The 21,294-nt window shown below is 40.7% G+C and overlaps 1 protein-coding gene across 8 annotated transcripts in view; it reads right to left on the bottom strand.

The window, feature by feature from the left end:
- The window catches only part of LOC139260387 (poly [ADP-ribose] polymerase tankyrase-2), a 77,937-nt gene that overhangs the window by 47,686 nt on the left and 8,957 nt on the right, over nt 1-21,294 (bottom strand). For 5 of the 8 annotated variants that reach the window (XM_070876948.1, XM_070876950.1, XM_070876952.1 and 2 more), the window contains exons 2-8: nt 18,710-18,934; nt 14,483-14,578; nt 12,745-12,781; nt 10,068-10,143; nt 8,024-8,118; nt 1,072-1,138; nt 11-197 (exon numbers count right to left, since the gene is read on the bottom strand). In XM_070876948.1, the coding sequence (XP_070733049.1) occupies nt 11-197; nt 1,072-1,138; nt 8,024-8,118; nt 10,068-10,143; nt 12,745-12,781; nt 14,483-14,578; nt 18,710-18,934 (783 nt within the window). Of the gene's footprint in view, nt 1-10; nt 198-1,071; nt 1,139-8,023; nt 8,119-10,067; nt 10,144-12,744; nt 12,782-14,482; nt 14,579-17,197; nt 17,302-18,709; nt 18,935-21,294 lie in introns of those variants that run through there. The other 3 variants (XM_070876949.1, XM_070876953.1, XM_070876951.1) reach the window with 3 other exon arrangements.

Raw genomic sequence — 21,294 nt, 5'->3', positions numbered from 1 at the left:
AAAAACTTACAGGCTAACCGTTCTTTTAGTTGTGGTGTAGGGGCTAAATCAATAGCATTTTTAGAATGGCAGTTCAGCAATGTTGGATCAGCACCATAGCTCAGCAATAGGGAACACACTTCTACTCTGTTCTTGGAGGCAGCCTCATGCAAAGGAGTAAACTGCCAGAGGTCCATTGCATTCACGCAGGCACCATGCTGTGAATAAAAGGTGTAACATTCAAAAATAAGTCAAATTACATTTTAGAAAATAAATATGATTTTAAACTGCTTTAGTATAAAGTATACAAGTGTATATAGTGTTAACTGCTCAGATGCTAGCAAAACAACAAATAGTGAGGCACATCAGGCACCAAACTTTCAGTACCAGATGTCAGTACCATCTGAAAATGAGGGAACATCAACGGAGACAGGTGAAAACAGGTAACATTATTTCTTATTTCACTTTAAATATCTAAAATTAAATGTAAAATAGATAGCCTCAGGTTGAAATATACACAAGTTAAAATGGATGGTAGAAAATAGTATAAAAGAGGCTTGTACACCAGACTTGGAGTATATTGAATAATAAAAAACAGCGCCTATCCCTACATAGTTTTTACAGCAGCATATTTCCAATATTAATTTTTTAATTAAGGCGAGCGATATTACTTTGGGGATTTGTTCTATTTTAAACACAATGGTGTCAAAGCACGTGTCTATTGCATGGTTAGGTGCAAAGTAGAGCCCCCTCTGCTCTGCCCCAACTCATCAATCCAACATTTTTCCATTCTGCACATGAGCCATCCTGTGCCTTCTAAGTGAGGTTGTCAATTTAGTGTTGAATTAGAGATATTTTGTGCTAGGGGCCTATGATCAATAGATGCTCGGTTGATTTTTCTAAGATCCAGCAGAGACTTTCATTTCATTAGTCCAAGCTGAATCTGAAACCAGGTTCTAGAGATGGAATGCTAGTGACTAACTCACTGCATCATGCAGTTCCAGGGCATTATTTCTTCTTCCCTGCATACCATCCTTACCAGTGTAACTAACACAATTCTCAAATTCGGAGTGACAAGGATTAAATACTAACCTTCACTAAAAGCTCTGTAACTTCATAATGACCATAGGAACAGGCATTGTGAAGAGGTACTAAGTCTCTAAAATACAAAAACAAATTTTTTGCATTTATAGCCTATGAGAAATATTCAGAATAGTTCCAAACTAAATTTTAAACAAGATCTCACGTGGCACTGCTCATTTGGAACTCGGTTTCTGATACTTGCCATGAAGCCCAATGCAGCAGTTGTTCCATTGTTGTAATGCAGCAAATTCTGTACATCACAACTGACACAAAGTAAAAAATATTACACACCCCTGTGATACCAAACAGGCCTTTGATATATTGCAAGACTAATTATTTATTTTTACAAAACTGAAGAAACAGGTATCTTTGCGTTACCCTCCTGGTTTGGGTTACGTGTGGGTTTGCACTATTTCCTTATGGTGCAAGTACTTTATTTATTGATTACCTCCTTCCTAATCGTCCTCCTTTTTCTCAGTTGTTTACATTGATGATTAAGATACTTTCTCTCCCCTATTTCTACCATGGATTTGTGGTGCTTCTTTGGCACAGAATAGCACCAATGGAGTCACTAATGTGGAATACCTTGAACCACAGTATCAAAGTTTAAAGCATCTCATAAGCATACCCTCTCCAGCCCTGGCACAAACATCAGTCTCTTTCAGTAATACAAAAAAAACATCAATATTTATTCTAAACACCTTAAGCTCATTTAAAAAAAAATTGACTATATAAATTGGTAAAACAATACTTTTGATGTTTCTTTTGACCACTTGCACCTGTTATTTGCGTTTTGCACCAAACTGTCATGGTATATACAGGAAAAAAAAACTACAACTCCTATGATGCATTTCCCTCGCACACAATTTGTCAGCAAGAGCTAGAATTCTTAATAATGCTAAATAAGATGACATTTTATTTATGACCTTTTTTCTTTCTCATCATTTACAGTTTAACTCTGGCTGTCATGTGGTATTTGTTATGGTGCACTCTTGGTATTGCAATTTCATAGTTGAAGAGTGAAAATTACAACTCCTATGATGTGTCACACATACCTACCACAATTTTTCAATAGGTGTTCGAACTTCCCAGGAGCCAAACCCCAAGGAGAGAATGCAAGTTCTGGGAATGGAACACAAGACAAGCCCCACACTAGAAAGGTACTGAAGGTGGTTTGTGAAGGGAAAACTTTCAGGCATTTCTAAAATTGCACTGCTAGCTTTACAGATACATTTAGTGGTTCTTTTCAGAATTTTTAAAATTATATGTGCTTAAGTTTATTAAATTTAAAGGGTGACTGGAGAAACAATAGAGCTTTGCAATAATTGGCCATTGCTTTGCTGCATTTTACTGAATGCAAAATTATGAGTTACGGATTTCACCCCTGTTCAAATAGCGATTTTTCACTTCCCTTTTTCTGAATAGGACGTTTAGAAAATATGCATGTCAATATGCAACCATTTATTTTATGTCCCAAGCACGTTTTTGCACTTTGGATATTTTCTGCGCTACAGAGATTTTCAGATGTAGAATCTGCAGAATCTCTTGTAATGTTACTCATGGTAAAGCGTGGGACGTGCTGTTTTATGAGGACAAAAGTGTACAACATAGGGCCGGAATTTCATCAGCCTTTACCCATTTACCCATTTACCGCTGGAAAATTATTTACCACTGAAAGTCAAAAAAATAAAATACCGCCGGTGGTAAATTCATCCGTGTTTACCCGCCGGCGGTAAAAATTACCGCCCTCCCAGTTTTTTTTCAACATTATGACATCAGTGTGCAACGCGAAAATACCGCCGAGAAATACTGCCATTCAGCAAACCAGCATTTTTACCACCGGACTAAAATACCGCCATGAAAATTGTAGTCTTGCCTGCTCGGAGCCAGCGGTAACAATGCCATTTTGAAAAACGGAGTCGAAGTTCATTGCATGAAAGGATTTCGACAGAAGGCTGATTTTTACATAATGAGCTGAATGAGAGCTTCATGTGAGTTCACAGTTCAATTTAAAGGGTATTTGAGGCTATTTGAGCACATTTGTGGTTATTTGAGGACATTTGAGGCTACTGGAGGACATTTAAAAGAATGGAGGCTATAATATTTCTGCCAATAATGCTGGCTATTTATGCTATGCAGAATAGAGCTGGAAGAAGCTTTATTCAAGAGTATTATGAGCCTAATCAAAGAGATCGCAGACTTATAAGGAGGAGGAGGCCTTACCCCCAATGACTTTTGAGGGAGAAGCGCTCATACCTGTCTGCGGCACAGTGCGTTAGAAGGCTGCGCTTTCGAAAAGAGGTGGTCAGAGATATGCCAGCTCATAAAGGCAACCTGCAGCCCACCAGCACCAACAGGACTGCACTGCCCGTTGAGGTGAAGGTGACTGCGGCACTTGCCTTCTATGCCTCCGGCTCCTTTCAGACATCAACTGGGGGCATATGCTGCATCTCTCAGCACGCTACACATCGCTGCATTCGCCAGGTAACTGATGCACTGTACACACGCAGGATGGACTTTAAAAACTTCCCAATGACCAGGGAGGCACAAAATGAGGGGGCTGTGGGTTTTGCACGAATTGCTGGCTTCCTCAAGGTCCAGGGCACATCACTCTGCGAGCACCTTTACAGGAGGCAGAGGTTTACCGAAACCGAAAGGGATCCCCACTTTCTGAACATACATGTCATCTGCGACCATACGCAGCCCATCATGGCAGTCAATGCCCAGTTTCCAGGGGGCATCCATGATGCTTTCATCTTGCACGAGAGCACTGTCTCCGACCTATTTTAAGTGTCAGCCACAAGGTCACAGCTGGATGCTGGGGAACAACGGTTATGGCCTCGCCACCTGGCTCATGACCCTCTCCGGAACCCTCAGACAGAAGCCGAGCATTGCTACAATGACAGTCATATAGCCACATGCAATATCGTCGAAAAGACAATTGGAGTGCTCAAGCAGTGCTTCCGATGCCTGGACCACTCTGTCGGCAGCCTGCAATACCACCCTGTGTAGGTTGCTGAGTTCATTGTGGTGTGCTGCACGCTACACAACTTAGCCATCATGAGGGTACAGCAATGGCCACTGGAGATTGCAGGACCACCTGAGGAGAGGGGGGAGGAGGACGAGAAGCCTGCTGATAAACTCATGCCACCATCCCCTTACCCCTCCAACAGGGGAAGCCTCATGGAGCTTTCACCACTGCAAAAGTGTTACGTCAGCAGCTCATAAATCAACGCTTTGCTTGAACAGAGTGTTACATTTCACCTTTGCCTACCCACTCTATCCAACCATGTTGACTATTACTCCTCATATTTTAAAAGTAAGACACTGTATAAGAATGGTTAAGTTGAACAAAGTTATAAAAAATGTTCAAGTTTTCAAAGTTTCCAGAATTTAACAGTAAATAAATATTTTTTTCTCTTCAACACATTTGTAAATTTTTGAAAGAACAACAAGAAAAATAATATAACACAACAACCAACACCCTGCATCTATTTTAACTGCGGCCACCACTCCAACTGCCTTCCCTCGCTCCCCCGATCTTTACCCCTAGTTGCTTCCTCCTGCTACCCCTACCTGTTTTGGGACCAGGAAGTTGTGCAGTAAGGCATTCAAAGTGCTGCTGTTGTCGGGGGACAGACGATGGCGACGCCATGTGTGGATCCACTGGAGAAGCTCGGGGTGTGGAAGACCCGGCTTGAGTCAGAAGGCAGTTCTACCTCCCCACCCACAGGTGCTGTCGGTCTGGATGGTATGACATTGGAAGCTACAGTGCCAAAAGCCAAGACCATCAATTGCCACAGGGCAGGCATTGACAGACCTGGTATTTTCCGGCATTGCCGCAATCACCTGCGACATGTCCGCAGATTGTGCGGTGATGTTGCCGGAAATGCCACCCAGGGCCTGGAGGAGTTCTTGACCAAGTTCGCCGCTCTCCCTCGACAGTCCCACCATGTCCAGGTTTGCGAGTGCCTGTCTCTGAGCATACCGGCTTTGCTGACTCAACCTCCGTAGAGGCGGCATACGGGGTTCTACACTCTGGGTGCATTGCTGCACACCACTTGGTCCCACTGCCTCAGAGGCGGGGAACCCATGAAATATGGATCCCTCCGAGGGAATTTGTGGCCGCAGCTAAAATATGTGCTGACTCATCCAATCCCACCATCCCCACATCTCCCTCCACTAATAACTCCCCCCCCACCCCAATAGATGTTTCCTCCATTGGGTCCTCTTGGCTCCCCTCATCCAATTCTTCCATTTCCTCCTCATCGACCCAAGTGCGAAGGTATGAACTGGAGGTGGAGGCTTCCGTGGTGGGATGGCGCATGCGACTCCTCATCTGGAAATAGAAAACATCCGAGTGGTTAGCAGCAGTGGAGGGGGGCAGGGTGACTTGAGTACGGTCACATAGCGCAGGCTTATTTGAAGGACCATCACTACTGCATGTTGGCCTTCATAGCTAGAGGATTTGAGTATAGGAGCAAGGAGGTCTTACTGCAGGTGTACAGAGCCTTGGTAAGGCCTCACCTGGAATATTGTGTTCAGTTTTGGTCTCCTAATCTGAGGATGTTCTTGCTATTGAGTGAGTACAGCAAAGGTTCACCAGACTGATTCCCGGGATGGCAGGACTGACATATGAGGAGAGACTGGACCAACTGGGTTTATATCTACTGGAGCTTAGATGAGAGGGGATCTCATAGAAATGTATAAAATTCTGACTGGATTAGAGGCAGGAAGAATGTTCCTGTTGCTGAGGAGTTCCAGAACCAGGGGTCACAGTCTAAGAATAAGGAGTAAGCCATTTAGGACCGAGATGAGAAGAAACTTCTTCACTCAAGAGAGTGGTTAACCTGTGGAATTCTTTACCGCAGAACGTTGTTCAGGCCAGTTCGTTAGATATATTCAAAAGGGAGTTAGATATGGCCCTTACGGCCAAAGGGATCAATGGGTATGGAGAGAAAGCAGGAAATAGGTACTGAGGTTGAATGATCAGCCATGATCTTATTGAATGGCGGTGCAGGCTCGAAGGGCCGAATGGCCTGCTCCTGCACCTAATTTCTATGTTTCTATATGTCGTTGAGACATTACATGAAATTACCTTCACCCAAGTCCACAGACACGACATGACATGACATGACCCCAACACTACCCGGGGATTTTGCAGGACTTAGCCTCAGCTGAAGTCGTCGGATCAGCATCCCCAGGACTGCCACACATTCCTCCACCTCTGTTAATGGTTGGATGCTGGGTGGATCACCCCCTGTGCATCGCTGCTCGGCACGATTGTGAGCTAGTTTCTTCTGCAAAAATGACATTATCAATGCTTAACCGAATTGCCTTTCTGCTCTTGTGGCACACACAGATAGTCATCAAAGCACTTGTAACATACTGTGTGCATTTAATACAGTCCTTTGTTTAATGCCCTATTAAACTGCACGTGGTTCATGAGGAAGACATCGAAGTGCAGAAACATCTTTTAAGGTCTCAGAAAGCCATTTTAATAAGATCATTCATGGCAAATAAGGTGCAACACTAAGCCTACCTTCATCAACATGTGTCAGACTTACATTGCAAGTAATCAAGGAGTGCATGAATAAAATATTACTTACTCTCACGAACGTGCAACGGTCATTCCACCTCTTCCTGCACTGCTGGGGGCCCTCCTCAGATATGGCAGTCCAGATTCTTTTTCATGAGGTTGGGGGGTTGCTCGCCCACCTCTAAACAATTGTCCCCCATCTGCCCTCCACTGCTGCCAACAGTGCCTCTTGGACATCCAGGCTGAATTTTCAAGCCCTCAGCCTTCCTAATTCTGCTTGTTGCATTTTTATCCTCCCTCATTATTTCTCTCTCCTTATCTCCAATTATGTCTCCTATTATCCACTTTTGTTTCTACCTCTCGCAATCTCCTATAATTATGTCTCCTAGCTCCTTTTGCAATACCTCTCTCTCCTCCGATTATCTCCTCTCTCTTCCAAAATGGTGCTCTGCGTATGTGCGGGCGACCCGACCCCGACACCTGACCAGAATTGCCCGGGGGGGGGGGGGGGGGGGGCAGGAATCACGCATGCGCAGAAGGTCTGTTCCTTTTACGTCGCCAAAAAAAAAGTCTTGCACGACTAAAAAGTACCGCTACTGCTACCACCGGCCAACTTTTGACCAAACTAGCAACCCTTCAGTCATAGCGGCATTTCGGTGGCAAAAAAAATCTCAATCTTCAATTACCACCAGAATACAGCCGCAAAACCAGTGGTAGCAGTACTTGACAAAATTTCAGCCCATAATGTATTATTGCTAAAGTGAGTGCATGTACCTTTAAGGTTACAAAAATAATTGATGTTATGCAAACACTAGATGCATTCAAAGAACCTGGAGACACTGGCTCCGGCACCTTCTATTCCTGTGCAATGCAAATAACTGCCTTTGTATCTTTATACGTTTTGTTTTAGGTGTGTCAAAAATGTGCATTAAATAGTATATAATGACTGAATTGTGGTTGGACAGAAAGTGCACACATACATATTTGTTTCTCCTGTTGCATTGCTCAGGGCGAGTTGGATGAAGCGCTGTTTTATAACCATAGGGATCTGTGCTGTAATGCATGATGCATCATTAGGGCCATTGACTTAGTGACAAAATGTCAAACTTTGTGTACATTGCATCGGATCCTGGGATTTTTTTCCTGTATTTTGGGAATTGAATTCTGTATCCATTTTTCCATGAAAGGGGTATATTTAATTTTTATCTCCTAACTTCTTTAAAGCTCACAATACACAGGAAGTTGGCAGACAACTTGGAGGTAGGTATGTGAAGTCTTGCAATCTTGGGGAGAAGCTTCTGTAAGGTTTAGCCTGATTTTGACTGACACCCATCACAGCTGTTGTTCCTCCCCATCACATCCAAACCTTCCCAACCAATGCTGCCTGCACCACAGGAGATGCACTAAAACATAGACAGTTACCCTTTATCCTTAGCGTGAACATCAGCACCATGCTGAAGCAATAGCTGTACGATTTTAACACGGTTATATCCTGCTGCTAGATGAAGTGGCGTAGACTGTGGAGAGATAAAGCAAATATTATGTAATTAGAGAAATTATCATTTGTAAAGCTCTAGACTCGAATAGTTAAATGCTATGCCTCCCATTCCACACAAGTGCAACACGAGACACGTAACTGGATTCAAGTCTGTTACACTGCTCCATGGATCAAAATCCACACAAAACACCAAAATACACCAATGATTTTCTGTTCAATTATTTGTAGTGCTACAGTTCTCAATGTGGCTAACCAAACCCTTCCCAATCACAGTTTCACACCAAGTAATTAACTTACATCCTTGGTTTCAACCTCACTCTTGTGTAACATAAAAGTTACCCAAAAGCATTGCATCAATTCACGAGCTTCATTCTCCTTATAATTTGTATGGCCTCAAATTTAAAAAGCAAAATTCATTAACAAAATTAAGTTGATTTTTTGATGTTATAGATAGAAAATTGCACAAATTCCAGTATGATCCCACTAATGGAATTAATTGGACATTGTACATTTGTAACAATATTGGTAATTTTGCTGGTGAATGTGGAATCAGAGCTGCATTTTGTGTTCAGCAGTCCACATGGCTACTTTTATGGCATACTGCTGCTCGAGTTCTTTGATACATTTATTCCCAACTGAGATACCACATCACTCAAGCCCAAACCAAGACTTCAATTCTGCTATCATCAGTGCAGTGGCTCTTATTCAGCTTTTCCATACAGGATAAAAGGGAAAGCATGTCTGGTAGGAAATCTTTAACTATTATAACTTTGCCGTTCTCTACTTTATCAATATTATGCTCATTGTTTCTCTGAAAATGTCTCCTCCTGAACTTTAAATATTCTGCTTCATATACACTTGTCTCTTCTTCGTATAATTACTGTGCTGCAATCAAGATGCATCACATCTTTTCCTACTCTAACTCATTAAAGGACTTTGAAAACATGGAACTCCTCAGGATGGATTTTCGGCGAAAACGGTAGCGATTAGTGAAACTTACCGTTTTCGCTGTGCTACCGTTTTTAGGCCGAACTTTTGGGTTTTACGGTAAGGGGAGCGTTGAACGAGGGTTTGCGGCGCAAAAACACAAGTTTCGTCAAATTTAGGCCGGGGCCGGGAGCGCTGCGAGAGAGGCCTTGGGAGAGAAAAAAAAAATTCCCAAAAACATTTACAAGACACTTATCTTTCAAGTCGCTGAAAAAAAAATGTTATCTTACCTTTTTTGAAGGTTTTCATACAGGGCTGCTACCTGTTGGCATTCTGGGCATGGCGTACAGGTCGAGAGAGAGCCGAAAGTCTGACGGCAATGCAATCCGCAGCGCTGCACATTGGCTCATGTCTCCCCGACGGTACGTCCCATTGCCGCCGCAAACAACGAGTCGAGGATCCTGCCTGGGCTTTGCGACCAGATTTTCACCGTGGAGGGTCAAATTGCGGCAAAAACCCAGTCGCAAACTTCTCCAAAATCCTGCCGCTTACCTTTCTCATTCTTCCAATCCTCCAATAATGTACAGACTTTTAAAACCCAAGCTAGGCATTGCCTAACAAATACTATTGTATTTACCCTTACTCCTACTCTTTTAAAGTGTTGTTGTCCAACACTATGTCCCTATGAGGAAAAGTTTTAAGCAACAAGTGGTTAGGATTTGGAATGCACTGCCTGATAATGTGGTGGATACAGATTCAATAGTAGCCTTCAAAGGGGAATTGGATAAATACTTGGAGAAAAAAAATTGCAGGGATATGGGGAAAGTGGGACTATCTGGATTATCTCTTTGAAAGAGCGGCGCAGACTCAATGGGCCAAGTGGCCTCCTTCTGTGCTGTACTATTCTATGATTCACCTATTTTGCTCAATTTTACAAAAGGTAGCAATTTCACAATCAAGTTATACAGGCTTCCTTCATTCGTGGAATAAAAATAACATTCAAGAACTTCATGATCTGGCTAGTAACAATTGCAATCTTACCTTTCTACCATCACTTGCATGGCAGTTTACATTCAATGGTGTAAGTAGAGACATCAACTTTTCTTCATTTCCACTCCTATAAACAAATTTTTAAAAATTATATCTCTCTCTATGCCACTTAAGTGAATATATTTTAACAAATGCACAAGTTTTTGTATCAACTGTTTATAGGCTTGCTTTTCATACTTCCATTTGTATGAATTGCAGTTATTTTCCTTATTAGTCTAATTAACAAGTGTAAATAGTGATGGAATAAGTGGAAATGATGAGCGCTCTCGAACAGGAAATGCTGGAGTGTGTTCAGTCTGTGATTGGAATCACTAATAAATGTGGGGGTAGAATTGAAATTGTAACTTCAGCTTAGTTAATATTTCAGTGCCGTAAGATTTTTTGCGAAATAATTTTGACAACATTCTATACTTTACATTTTTGTTAAGTATAAAGAAACAAAAGACTTTCATTGCACTTAGCAGAAATGTGCTACACTAAAAATGCTGAAACTCAGTTAATGTAGCGTAGTGATCTGATGACACCATGTGGAGAAGAACAATACAGCACCACTTTTGTGCAAGGACATTTTTGCAATTAAATGCCATCAGAATTTGGAGTTTACATATGATATAAAACTAGATCTCTATATTAGTTTAAATCAAATAAGTTTAACCTGGAGTAGACTACATTCAGCATAGTTCTGAGTGATGAGATTGCAAATGAATTAGTTTGTGTTATGAGCATCTTTGTTACCATGGTAATTACCAGACTGCTGGGATACCAGTACCAGCTTCACACCTTTAGATTGTTTGCAGAAGTAAACATGGATTCAAAGCAGTGTGAAACATAAGTTTCATTCAGAAATATAAGTTATTTAAACAGTCATTTTATCAATAAAACAAACCCAATAGCGAGTAAGATCAGAGAAAGAGAACAGAGATAGAAATAAATAAATTATTTCAACATGCAGCTGTGGCTCAATGGGTAGTACTCTCGCCTTCGAGTCAGAAGGTTGTGGGTTCAAATCCCACTCCAGGGACTTTAGCACATAAAATCTAGGCTGACACTGCTGCACTGTCGGAGGTGCCGTCTTTCGGATGAGACGTTAAACCGAGGCCCCATCTGCTCTCTCAAGTGGACGTAAGAGATCCCATGGCACTATTTCAAAGAAGAGCAGTGTCGTGGCCAATATTTATCCCTCGATCAACACAACACAACAAAAAACACAGATTATTTGGTCATTATCACGTTGTTGTTTGTGAGAATATGCTTGTGCGCAAATTGGCTGCTGCGTTTTCTACATTACAACAGTACACTCCAAAAGTACTTCATTGGCTATAAACGCTTTGAGACCTCCGGTGGTCGTGAAAGGTGCTAAATAAATCCAAATCTTTCTTTTCTTTATGCATTTTTTAAAATATAATTTCACAATATATTACTCAATATCACAAAGCAGCTTAACCAGTATAATTTTATGATGGCATGAGAGATTGTGCTATCACAAAATTCTTGTACTTTAGAATTGATAGTGCAAAACCACTCATGAATGTTTTAAGAACAATGCCTTCTGAGGAGTTTGGTTTGTTTGGGTGACAAAGCAGTAAATGATGGCCAGGGATGCTCCTCACAGTTGATACACAATTACTTCATCCATGAAGGATCAATAAATATGACAATTACTAAGTTTACTAAGTGATTATTTGCAGTTGGTAAGATTTTTCTTAATGGACTTTTTAATATACTAGATATAAATAAAATGTAACAGACTGTACTGTCCACCATTCATAATATGTATCGACTTAATTTCTGGTACTTAATTATCACTCATTAACTTGCAATCCTTGAACATGGATGTTTCATGTATCAATGACACAGATTGCACTGCTGGTGTTCACAACAAATATCAGCAGCCAAAATACCAGCTCCCCCCCAAAGTTTCACAGCATATATTTTTCTAAAATGATAAATTATGCAGCCCAGTTGTGAAGTTGCACTCTTGTAGCATATAGTGTAACGTAATCCCTCAACAAAATGGGTGTCATGTAATTACTTCCAGGTGAGCTTATAGAATTCACTTGCACCTTTGTTGCTCATGAAGGAAATATCTTTATTACACTCTTCTTTCTTCCTTGATTTATGTCACACAGCAAGGTCATCAAAATTCATGTATCTATGGTTGCATGTATGATGTCACGCTTTGTGATGCAGGATGCAACATTAACATTAGAACTCAGGAGAACAAATAAACAGATGACACTTCTGGGAGACTATTGGAATACAGCAGACCTTTCATGATCATTTTTAGATTTCTAATTTACAAGCAACACAGTTTCAAGTAAATTATGCATTTTTTGTAACATCTTTTCAACACTTTCTCCAGTGCTTCAAAATCCTTTTTGTAGTATAGATCAGACGGTGCACAGTACTTCAAGTATGATCGAACCAAAGTTCTATATAAATTTAACATTACCTCGCTGCTTCTGTATTCTATTTGTTGAGTACACAATACATTTGAATATTGGGACATAGACTGTACCTCAAAAACAGACTGTGAATAGTGATCATCAAGAATAAAAAAAATACAGTCAATTAGCTGTCAATTAGTTCTGAATTAATTCCCTGGATCAGGAAACAGAAATATTAAACTAATTTATTTTATTTTTTTTTTAAAAAAAGATGTCCATACCTTGAAGTCTCCAATAGCTCATCTTTTTTGTATTCACCTGTAAAATGTAATTTAACAAGTTAAATGCTTCAACATAAAAAAATAAAGCAACTTCATGCATTGAAAAACACTCTTAATATTTTTCAAATTTCACTTCCTTAGGTTTCAAATTAAGCAAATTCAGCAACATTTATTGTAACAGCTTTTAGATATAAATACTATTTCTAAATATCCCAGATCAGTTGGGCCTTGGTAGTATTCCACGTCACATTTATTGTTCCAAATAGCAGTGTGAACGTAGAACACAATTTTCCCTGCTTTCTACCTTTGCTATTCTTTCCCATTCCAATACAATGCACATTATGCAAGCATGACTACATTAAGCACTTTTCCAACTTCAGACACCCTTTGACCTCTACTTATGCCACTCATTGGGCTCAATTTTGGCCAGGAGTTGCTCCGTTTTTTTGGAGTAACTTGTTTTTCTGGCGTAACTTAAAAATCCCCATTTTCCACAATCAGTTTTCGCCATTGTAACTGAGTTAGTTATGATTTTTTTAGGTTAGTTTTTTTCTCTCAAAAGGGGGCGTTATCAGCCACCTATGCCAGTTCTGCCCATTTAGCCAACTTTGACCAGCGTATGTGGCCACTTCAGAAAACCCTTGGAGAGTTAAAGCAATCAGCGCAGGTAGGTACATCGGAAGCCATTCAGCCTGGGATAGGGGCGGGAAGCGGAGAGGACCTGGCTGCACCGAAACCACCAAGCCTTACAGACCACCAAACCTCGCAAACAAAAAGTAGTAAGAATTTAATAAGAAATAAAAGAATTGAAGTAAGTCCTACCTTCATCTTTAAACTCGGCCTGGGAAGGCAGCGGGCCGGCCGGTGTGGGAGGCCACTCGGCCTGGGCTAGGGAGGCAGGAGAACTGATAGTGCTCCTGTCTGCCACCCAGACTTTTCACCTCCACCACTACTGCCTGGGAGTCCAATTCCAAGCGTTGTGTGCAAAGAACTTTGATAGCAGCCAAAAAGTTATCTTTTACCAGTTAGGACCTGTGTCCCCTCACCTTATGTTTCCAATTTATTTTAAAGTAATATTCTGGATTTACATTTTCTATTATTTATAATCTTGTATATCTCACTAAGATCACCACCAAGTTGAAAAGCCTGTTTCTCAAGTGTTTCCTCACAACTCAGACCCCTGACACTAAAGATCAACCTCATAACTCTTCTCTGCCCGCCCCTAGCCCAACAAAGGAGGCAGAATAAATGGAGAGAACTTTACCTAAAGGAGCTCATCACCACGCTCTGAACCGGAGAGAGACCTACTGTTTACTGTTGTTGCAGACTCTCAGCGCTACTGCTCATGCGCGGACGTCATCAGCGGACTCCACTGCGCAAGTGTATACGTTCCGGCGCAGAACGCTGGCTCCACCCCCGACTCTACTGGCCACGCTGCGCAGTGAAAAGGCCGGACAGCGGCCAAAGTGGCAACAACATTTTTTGGCGCACTTCAGAACGCAGATAAGAGGCGCAACTCCAGTAAGTGCGATTAAAAACGGGCTCGGACAGAATTGAGGCCTTCAAGTGGCCACTAGGAGAGATGCAAGAGCAGCTCAGCAAAATATTCATTGCTTCTGCTCAGTTTAATTCAGCACATTGGAAATTTAATGTGCATCACCTTATTGTTTCCATTTCAGTTAATATGCTCCAGCAAAACCATTAAATAGAGATTTTTTTTAAATAGCTCACAGCTCACCTGTCAATACTGTTTTAGCAGATGGGTCTGCCAGGTCTAATGCTGCTCTTCCATCTGTATTAGGAATATGAGGGTCACCTCCATGTTGGAGCAAAACTGTATAATAAAAAGGATGAAAATCAAGACATGAAAATGAGACTTGCATATTAAATAAAACAACGTGCACTACATAGCTATAGTAATAAACTATTATATATTATAAATCATAGGTGGGTTACAATATTACAGTTCAAAATGTATTGAAAACTCCCATGTCAATACAAAACTGTGTCCACATTACCTGTTTAGCCTGTGAGTGACACTTTGATGGGGGTTTTCAATGTTAAAAAATTCCTAATGGCTGTAATACCAGAACAACTTATCTCAGAAACAAACCTGGAAAAATTGGTGCCTGTTCAGAAAGGAAAAAGTCATGCCAGTACAGAAAAGCATCTGAGTTTAAAAAAAAACTCAGGCCTCCTCAGACTTCAAATATTGAAACCTCAGTCCTTCTTTAATTTTTAGAAAATCGGGTATTCCCCTCGGAGATGGTTTCCCATCTCCACCCCTACCTTCCCCTCTCACTTCTTCCTCTTCTCCATGATCCTTCTGATCTGCAGGCTGAGACATTCATTTCAACTAACTCAGCAGATAGATCAAGGAACAATAAATTTATGCTGCTTCCATGTAATTGATCAATAAAATGCGCTACTAAAGCAGCTCATCAATACTGAAATCCTCCAAGGCATTTTTTATTTTAAGATTTCAATGTTATCAAAAGTATAGATGCAATATAATTTACAGTTTGATCCATATCTTGAATATTAGTTTCCATAAACACAAGAGTAGGTAGTTATTGATTCTAAAATTACTAGCAGCTTAGAGATTGATGTATACTGATAAAAGTTCAACCATTTTTCTGTAGAAGTTAACTACTTCTTTTCCTCTTCTCCCCACCCTCAATACTCCTAAAACAGGATTATTCCAAGACATGAGTGATATTTTCACCTTCATTAGTTGTAACAACATTTACAATTTTGGTTAGAAATGCAGTTACAAATTTACAGAAGATTAAAATAGACGAGTACTCCTTCCAGCTTTGTAGGCAACTGGTTTCACAGTATATAATTTCAAGCAAATGTGGGTTCTGGATTGTGTGATGAGGTACATCATCACATAATGCAGTAGTCCTGAACTGTGGGATCCAAGGCCTGATCAAATGGCGCATGACAAAAAAGTCAAGTCAAAAGTTTTGCCAATCTATAACTGCATATTGGGAAATACATTGAGTCGTAAAGGGAACTGCGTGACAAATGAAAGTTTCATTAGTAGGAAAGTCTGAGCCGAGATACATGAATAGCCACCAGCTACTCTCTACAAAAAACTTTAAAACAGTTCACATTATAATGGACACCACCAGTGCTTCAGTTTCAACAGAACTGCAGTGAAAATACAGGGACTTGCTTTTATCCTCGGGATGTGGGTGTTGCTGGAAAGGCTGTCGTTTATTGCCCATCCATAGTTGCCCTGAGAACGTGGTGATACCACAGAGTTGCTTGCGAGACCACTTCAGCGGGGCAGTTAAGGATCAACCAGACTTGTGTGGAACAGGAGTCATATATAGGCCAAACCAGGTAAGGACACAGGTTTCCTTCTGTAAAGAGCATTAGTGAGCCAGTTGAGCTTTTACAACAATCGACAGCTTCATGGTCACTATTACCGATCCCAGCTTTTAATGAGGGTTTTAAAAACTGAATTCAAATTCTCTAACTGCCATGGTGGGATATGGACTCGCATTAGTCCAGGCCTCTGGATTACTCTTCCAGCAACATAACCACTACACTACCATACAACACTTTAATAATTAGAACCATGTGTCAATACCAATGCAAACTGCTGCTTGAACAACATGATATACTATAAACAGAACAGGTACATTTAAGGGAAAGCTAGATAAACACAAGGGAGAAAGGAATATAAGATGTGATAGTATTCGATGAAGAGAGGTGAGAGGAGGCCAGTGTGGAGCATAAATGCCGGCATAGATCAGTTGGGCCAATTTCTATGCTGTAGATTATGTAATTCTATGTCAAATTTTCTATGCAACACTCCTGTGAAGCAGGAGAAATAGGCGGGAGGGGGCAGGGGAGGAGAAAGAGAAGAGAAATTACAGGAACAGAGAACATTAAGGCCTGCAGTTTCCACTCGGTTGTATTTGATTTTTGGGCACAATTCACCTGAAATTAGATTCAGCGCAACTCGAGTCTCTGCCATCTTTGGCGTGAGTTTAAAAAACATCGCACTAGAAGTTGGCACCAGCCACAAAACTGGCCATGCCCCAGGTTGAAACGATCACCATTGGGAGTTTCCACTAACTACATTTGCTTGTGGGCCTTCGAGGGGGCTCTAAATATTAAGCTGATTCTTTTGGGCGCAAGGACACTAATGGGAACATTTTGAAAGCTGTTGAATATAATTCTTTTAAATTTACTAAGAAACTGACTACTGTAGCCCAATATAACAAAAAAAATACAGAACCATTTGCTAAAGAGTCATTTAAAAGATGAGAGGAGGAGTTTTACAGCACTGCAGCTAGACAAAATTAGAATGAATCTTGTCTATGTGTAGTTGCGCCATCCACTGATTTTTTTTGCCACATACTATAGCCTAGATTTTACTGTCGACGACGTAATTAAAGGATTACGCCGTCTGCATCCAAACCAAATGTGCATTTACCTGTTGTGAAGCCTCAAATGAAAAGCTGCTCTCAGACGCTGCAGAGTCGAGCGCAGCATATTGGCCCACGGATCTCGAGGGCGCATCATGTGTGCAAGTATACCCGGGATCACGTGGGCCGTTCCTCCAATCAGGAACAGAAGGTCGCTCATTCTCCCCCACTAGGTACTGATGTATTTTCTAGGGAGAATATAGCAGCTATGTTGATTAAAGTATTTATGCATTTTGTACCATGAAAGGTCACCTGAAGATACAGTGAGGGGAGTAAGGGAAATGTACTTTTGTTTCTTAATTTGCAAAACTGTCAAATCCACGAACAGTCTCATTATGCCCAGTGTGGATTTACATTCCTTTTCATATATTTTTAAACAACAAAACATCAGGTGAAGATTTTCTATTGACGGGTATTCCCTAATGCTGTGAAAACAGGCTGCTGTGCCTGATTTTACAGCAGGTGCAATGTTCATACATAATTCCTGGGCAATTAGCTCAGTGCCAGCTATTAGGATTTCAATGTCCGAGAGGATGATCTGTCAAGTCAGAACTTGACAGATCGCAAGTTCGGGATTCAAACTTGTTGTCCATTTCAAAAGGCAGTCTGATGGCATACTACAGTACGCAGTCATATTGACCGCAAATTCTGGCCCAGTACCTACAACCCTCTTTCTTGCATCATTACTTTATCTCTTTAAAAAATGTGTTTCTCTCGTTTATTTTTGGTTGTTATATTGATTTATAAGCTGCTTTTACATTGCACATAAAGTTCAAAGGCTTTCAGCTCTTAGCAAGCAGGTCTTGCACAGCCAGTAGCAATCCCAGAATAAACTTGCCAGATTCACTAAAGCCTGCTGCTTTAGATCTCCCTAGCAACTGGCCTTAGCAAAACCAGGGAGCCCAGTCGGAGGTTGTTGCTGCTGCATCCAGAATTGGCGGCCCTAGCACCCCAATAAACATTAACCAGCTTATTCTATGCGTTTCCTACATTACAACAGTGACTACACTCCAAAAGTACTTTATTGGCTGTAAAGCGCTTTGAGACGGCCACTGGTCGTGAAAGGTGCTATATAAATCCAAGTCTTTCTTTTATCACAAACCGGAACAACACAGTGGAAAGATTCCACTGAATTTGAGCTCAATAATTTAAATCAGGTTCTTAAATTAATACATGCAGGATGACTACTGGACAAACAAAACAGAGGATGAATCTAAAGCTAAATACTAGAAAATCCAGTTTAAAAAAAAGTTTCGATATTTGCTGGTGAGAATATGAATTACAGCATTGTGTTTTATTAAAGAAAAGTAATATTGCTAGTTAAAAATTACGTCAAGAACAATTAAGAATTCAAAAAAACTTTTGCTCTTTTACTGATACGCAAAAATTCAATTACAACCATTTTCTCCTGTACGTGCAGATCATTTAGAAGTATTCAAAAGATTGTTAAACTGTAAAAAGGAAAAAGATATCTAATGAAATTATTCTCACTGATTGAAGAAAGTTACAGGAAAGCCTACCTATGCATACGTCAATTTTGCCTTTGATGGCGGCTTCATGGAGAGGCGTGTAGTTCCAATGATCTCGAGCATTAGAATCAGCGCCATGGCACAGCAACAGATTAACAACTTCTGCATGACCAAATGAACAGGCATTATGAAGAGGAATAAGGCCTCCATCGTCTCTTGCATGGACATTAGCACCACTCTGAAGTAAAAATTCAACTACATCCTTCCGTCCAAATCCTAGAGGGATTGACGTATAGCCATAAGTCATTACTGTAATCACACTTAAGACATCCTGAAATAATTGTCTAACAGTACCTTCTTTAGTCTTTTAATTATTTTTCTTTTAATTAATGCTCATTTGACAAGTCTCTATTTAACCATGCACCAACAGGATATCTTACAGGTTAAAAACACATTTCTGAAAGTACATTTTATTGGACTAATCATTTCAGAGGCTAAAGCATTTGGCAAAACAAATTTGAACTGATATGCAAAGAAGCAGTACATTTTAAATGGATAGCTATTGTATTTCTAACAAACACTACCCCTTTGATTCTTGTGTAAATTCAAAATTCACTCCCCCTCTAAGGTTAAGGCCAGGGTTTTGCATTTTGAAAAAAGTTATTTTGAAAGACCTTTTGCAAAGTGGCAGGTGAGCCCTTTAGTGTAGTCTGCCCCTGTAATTCAAAAGCTGATTTGCAGTCAAGGCCAGGAATAAACTTTTGAAGTGTGGCCTGGGGCAAGCAGGAAGAAAATAGCTGGGAGCAGTGAAATTGAAGTCGCAGGAACTGTGGCATAAGAGGAAGCATTAATACCAGGGAGTGGGACAAAGGGGTGTGCGTGGGATGATGATGATGATGATGATGCTAGCTGCAGCAGGATAGGAAATGGCTAGCTTGCAGGAGGCTATAACATGGCTGGTAGTGGTGAAAAATAGCTCCCAGTATGGACCTCAAGTGCCAGAGATACAAGACACTAGGGGAAATGGAGCCGAAAGCAGCAGAGAATGAACTGGCAATCAGGTGGGGCACAAACAGAAGCAGGGCCTCAGATGGTCAGGAGGAAAGGGGATTTTAATGAAGATAGCTGTATGAGCACGTGGGAATAACTTATTTTGAACAGTTGCTTTAAATAGGTGATGCAATCAGTTGGCACACCACCACCATATACTCGACAGAAACTGGAACAATACGGACAGGCTACTGTTTACATAGGAAAATTGGCATTATGCAATGCTAAAATAGAATGTTAACATTTGGAAGTTAAGGTTTCTGGGAGAGGAAGCACTTGACAGACAGTAGATTTTAACAACATACAGATATGGCATATGAATATGGTCTGTGTTGCACATTTCAGCTGTCTTGCTGTTGCTCTTTTTCTCTCTCAAACTTTTTGAAAGTTGCATTTTTCAGTGGAGATTGCAAGGAAAATGCAGACCTCACCAGCTACTTTTACACCCCTCACCATCATTTGTACTTCCCTCCACCCCCTTGCTCCCATGTCCCCTACCACTTCCCACTCAACTCCCATCATTATCCCAATTTGTTTCAACTACCTGTGCAACCCATGTAATACTCCCTTCACATCACTCAATCCCACCTTTAACCTAGCATCCACTCCCCTCCCCAAGTGAAGTTGGTGAAAGGCGAGAGGCCTCTTTACTGCTTCCCTCCTAACTTGTCAGTCACTTTTTTCAAGGTTTCGTTTGATTTTAAAAAAACAAGCACATTTTGAAATCAATGGGGAACGATACTGTCTGCCCCTTTCTCAGCTGTGACCAATTAGAATGTTCACATTTGCAATCAACCAAAGATAATTTGAAGCTTTGCTTGCTTCAAAATTTAAGGTTTTTTGAAAAAGTAGGCAAATATCAATTGAGGAAAGATGTGCTTCCTGAGCACCTGCAGAAATTGCAGCGTGGAACTTTCCGCAATACAAGCACTGAGCAGAGATTCAGTCATAGGAGGATCAGGATTTGCTCAGTAATACTGTACTTGTAAAATACTGCAGATAGCCCTTCAAGTAAACTCTCCAATCAAAAATTATTTTTTAATGAAATGATATTGCAGCTTGCTGCTGATATTTGGAACAGATATACCATTTATTGACAAATAGCATGCAATAGTTGAAAAAGCATGTGGCTTTCATATGGCCTGTATAAGAGCACAGACTGCTTCTAGTAACATTTTCTTCCTTTTTGCCATTTTCAATATCAGAATTCTTCTATTTCGCATTGTTTCCAAATACAATGGAAGCAAATCCAGTAGTTTTGGCTAGATGATTCTTTATACATGCAGAGGTATCACATCATAATGGTTGATTTAATTGAGACATTGCACATAATCTGATTTCTTCATCAATTTTATCTGTAGAGAGCGATATTCTAGAAATGCACTGTGCACAAGAGGCAACTTACAGTTGCACTTCCTTCTTCAGCAATGTTCAACTAGGAGAGAGAAAACAAAGCTAGTTCTGATCATATCAGACAAGTCTGTGCTAAATTAATGAGATGGTGCTCAACTATTTCTCACATTCCGGCAGGCTCTTCTCCAATGAAAGCTCTTGAAATAGCTTGCATATGTTTTCTGATGTTATTA

This window comes from Pristiophorus japonicus, chromosome 3, assembly GCF_044704955.1.
Source record: "Pristiophorus japonicus isolate sPriJap1 chromosome 3, sPriJap1.hap1, whole genome shotgun sequence".
Taxonomy (NCBI): Eukaryota; Metazoa; Chordata; class Chondrichthyes; family Pristiophoridae; genus Pristiophorus; species Pristiophorus japonicus.
This window is presented reverse-complemented; position numbering and strand designations above follow the sequence as displayed.